The sequence below is a fragment of the Terrapene carolina genome, unplaced genomic scaffold (genome assembly GCF_002925995.2).
Source record: "Terrapene carolina triunguis isolate 2854851 unplaced genomic scaffold, T_m_triunguis-2.0 Scaffold66, whole genome shotgun sequence".
Classification (NCBI taxonomy): domain Eukaryota; kingdom Metazoa; phylum Chordata; order Testudines; family Emydidae; genus Terrapene; species Terrapene triunguis.
In genome coordinates this window covers 38,263,548-38,266,069 of record NW_020664417.1, presented here as the reverse complement: position 1 = coordinate 38,266,069, position 2,522 = coordinate 38,263,548, and the positions used below count along the sequence as shown (strand labels likewise).

Below are 2,522 nucleotides of genomic sequence, written 5' to 3'. Positions count from 1 at the left end.
TGGCAGTTGAGTCAATCCTTCAGATTCCAATTCATACAGTTAAACAAACTTTGGTGTTTATGATCAATCCTCTCCATCTTTCCCCATCTGAAAATGCCTATATTTCTTTTACATACACATCGGACATACAAGTCACACAGCACAAGGTAACTACTGATCTTTGATTCAACAAAAATAACCATTGTTTATTCACAGCTGGATAGGTTATAGTTCTTCCATAAATTAGTATAATGGTTCTTTTTTCTGAATTCCAACTCTCATTCCCCAAACTCCATATAATTAAACAAAGAGAAACAAATCTCAAATGGTAGAAGCAATAAAGTGATACCTAACTCTCTTGCAAAACAAGGGCTGGTAGTTAGGATGTACTATTTATTTGAGGCGCCAAAAATCTGTAATAAATTCAATAAACCCTTTGTGGAATAAAATTATTAACTTTAAACTTAAAAAAAAAGAAAAATGTTTGTTTTTTCCATACTTCATAGAATTCCTGAGTTTTAACTTCCTCTGTAGCCTAGGGCCGATCAGCTAGCCTCTCTAGCTCAGTTTCCACTTAGTAAAATGAGGACATTCCTTACTACCTCATAGGGATTGTGAGAGGATTAGGTTTGCAAGGCATTTTACGATGAGAAGGGCTATATCTTGTGTTATTCCTATTTTGTACAGGTTATTTAAAACGTTTTCAGTCATTTTTATTATTATCTCTTGATATCCCAACCAGAACAACGTTTGTTTGTTTGTTTGTTTGTTTTGGGGGGGGGGGGGGGGGGGGAGGGAGAGGCAGGGGAAAGAGGAAGTGAAGCTGATGAGAACAATGCCACTAACATGCTGATCAGGGAACCCAGCAAAAGGATTTCTAATACTATTTGATGGAAGAACAATTCTATCTGTGAACAACTGGTCTTCTCATGCAGGTATTTGATATTATGCACAATTTTTAGAATAAAATATTCTACTGCTGTCATTTTTTCTTTCATTTGGGCACATGATACTAGACGTGAACTAACCATCCAACTAAATAAAGCAATGCTCACATATTTATGTATCAGGTCCTCAATACCATACAAATTTTTACAATCTATACAAAATTAAAAAACAAAAATTTCAATTTACATCATGTATTTCAATAATTTTCATTAAATAAGCTGTTTATTACTTACAAGCTATTTATTAAAAAAATAAGGTTAATAGAAGACATTTTAGCGCTCAATAAAATATAATGGGGGGACTGCTAAAGATGGATTTATTAGAAAATAGAATAATTTATCCTAATCTAGATATTCATCACAATGACTTCTCTTTTCCTGTTAAAGCTTAAATATTTATTGTATGGAAAGATTTTTTAATGAAAAATTGAAGTATTTTGACTATGTTGTCATTTAATTTACACTATCACTCTTTAGAACACATTTTACCAAGTATTAGATACAAACAAAAGGGCATACAGAATGTATGAAACTCAGCTGTATCTCAGTGGCAATTCATAAAAGCATAAATATATACTGATGTATTTAAAAATGTCTTATGAATTTCACAGTTTCAGCTACCCCAGTATTTTGCTAATGTTCAGATATTTCTTTTCTTGCTTTACAATTTGCTCACAAAAATTTACTGAAATGTTTTTATGTTGTCTGACAGTATTCTCTTTTTTAAAAAAACATGGCTGTCAATTATGTAAGGACATTTTTTCTTTGGATTATCATATAACTTTATATATATATATATATAAATCTATTTTTCATTTTCTCATTTACATTTTGCAAAATTCAAATAATTGTCCTTCAGGAAGAATCAACTGCCATCTTTCTATCCTTCAACAATCAAGGTTAAATTAATGTTAACCTGCTGGATGTAACTTGTTTTAAGCACTACAGAGGAAAAAGTCTTATTAGAATGGGTTGAGTCGTATTCCTGTTCCTAATGGTGAGAAGGGATTCACTTTGGCCCACATCAAAGCATCATTCAGTGAAATAGCTGATTTTCCATCTTCAAGGAAAAACACTGGACCCTGTGAATGTTTGAGGAGGGGAGGAAAAAGATACACATCATGTCTCCATACTCCCAGAAGAGATGCAGTCTAGCAAATGCACATTTTTACTTCATCTGAGATGAAAATGAATAGAGAATACAATGCTAATTTATGTAATAGCTTTACAGGCTTAAAAAGTTATACCTGTTATAATCAAGTCTGACTAAAACTTTCATACTCAATTTATAATGCTATACTTATCAGGTAAACAGATGTGTCCTAAAAATCTGCAAGCCCAAATTTCACATTTCCTAAATTCCTGAGTTAGCTACATCTTAAAATAATAATTCTGTAATATTTACAAACTATCTTATAGTTAATTAATTCTTCCTGTGTGGCTATTGAGTATGTATACTCTCCTGTCGGCATAATTACTCCACCTCCCTGAGCAGCAGTAGCTATGTCAGCAGGAGAGCTTGTCACTCGGGGGTGGCTTTTTCACACCCTGTCAAGGCTGAATCCCCACTTTGAACTTTAGGGTTCAAATGTAGGG

At 32.9% G+C, this 2,522-nt stretch overlaps 1 protein-coding gene across 2 annotated transcripts in view; it reads right to left on the bottom strand.

Annotated features, from left to right (window-relative positions):
* Positions 1-803: 803 nt before the first annotated feature.
* The window catches only part of WDR17 (WD repeat domain 17), a 76,255-nt gene continuing 74,536 nt past the window's right edge, over positions 804-2,522 (bottom strand). For both annotated transcript variants that reach the window (XM_024194623.2, XM_024194634.2), the window contains one exon: positions 804-2,008. In XM_024194623.2, the coding sequence (XP_024050391.1) occupies positions 1,889-2,008 (120 nt within the window). In that variant the 3' untranslated portion in view covers positions 804-1,888. The remainder of the gene's footprint in view (positions 2,009-2,522) is intronic.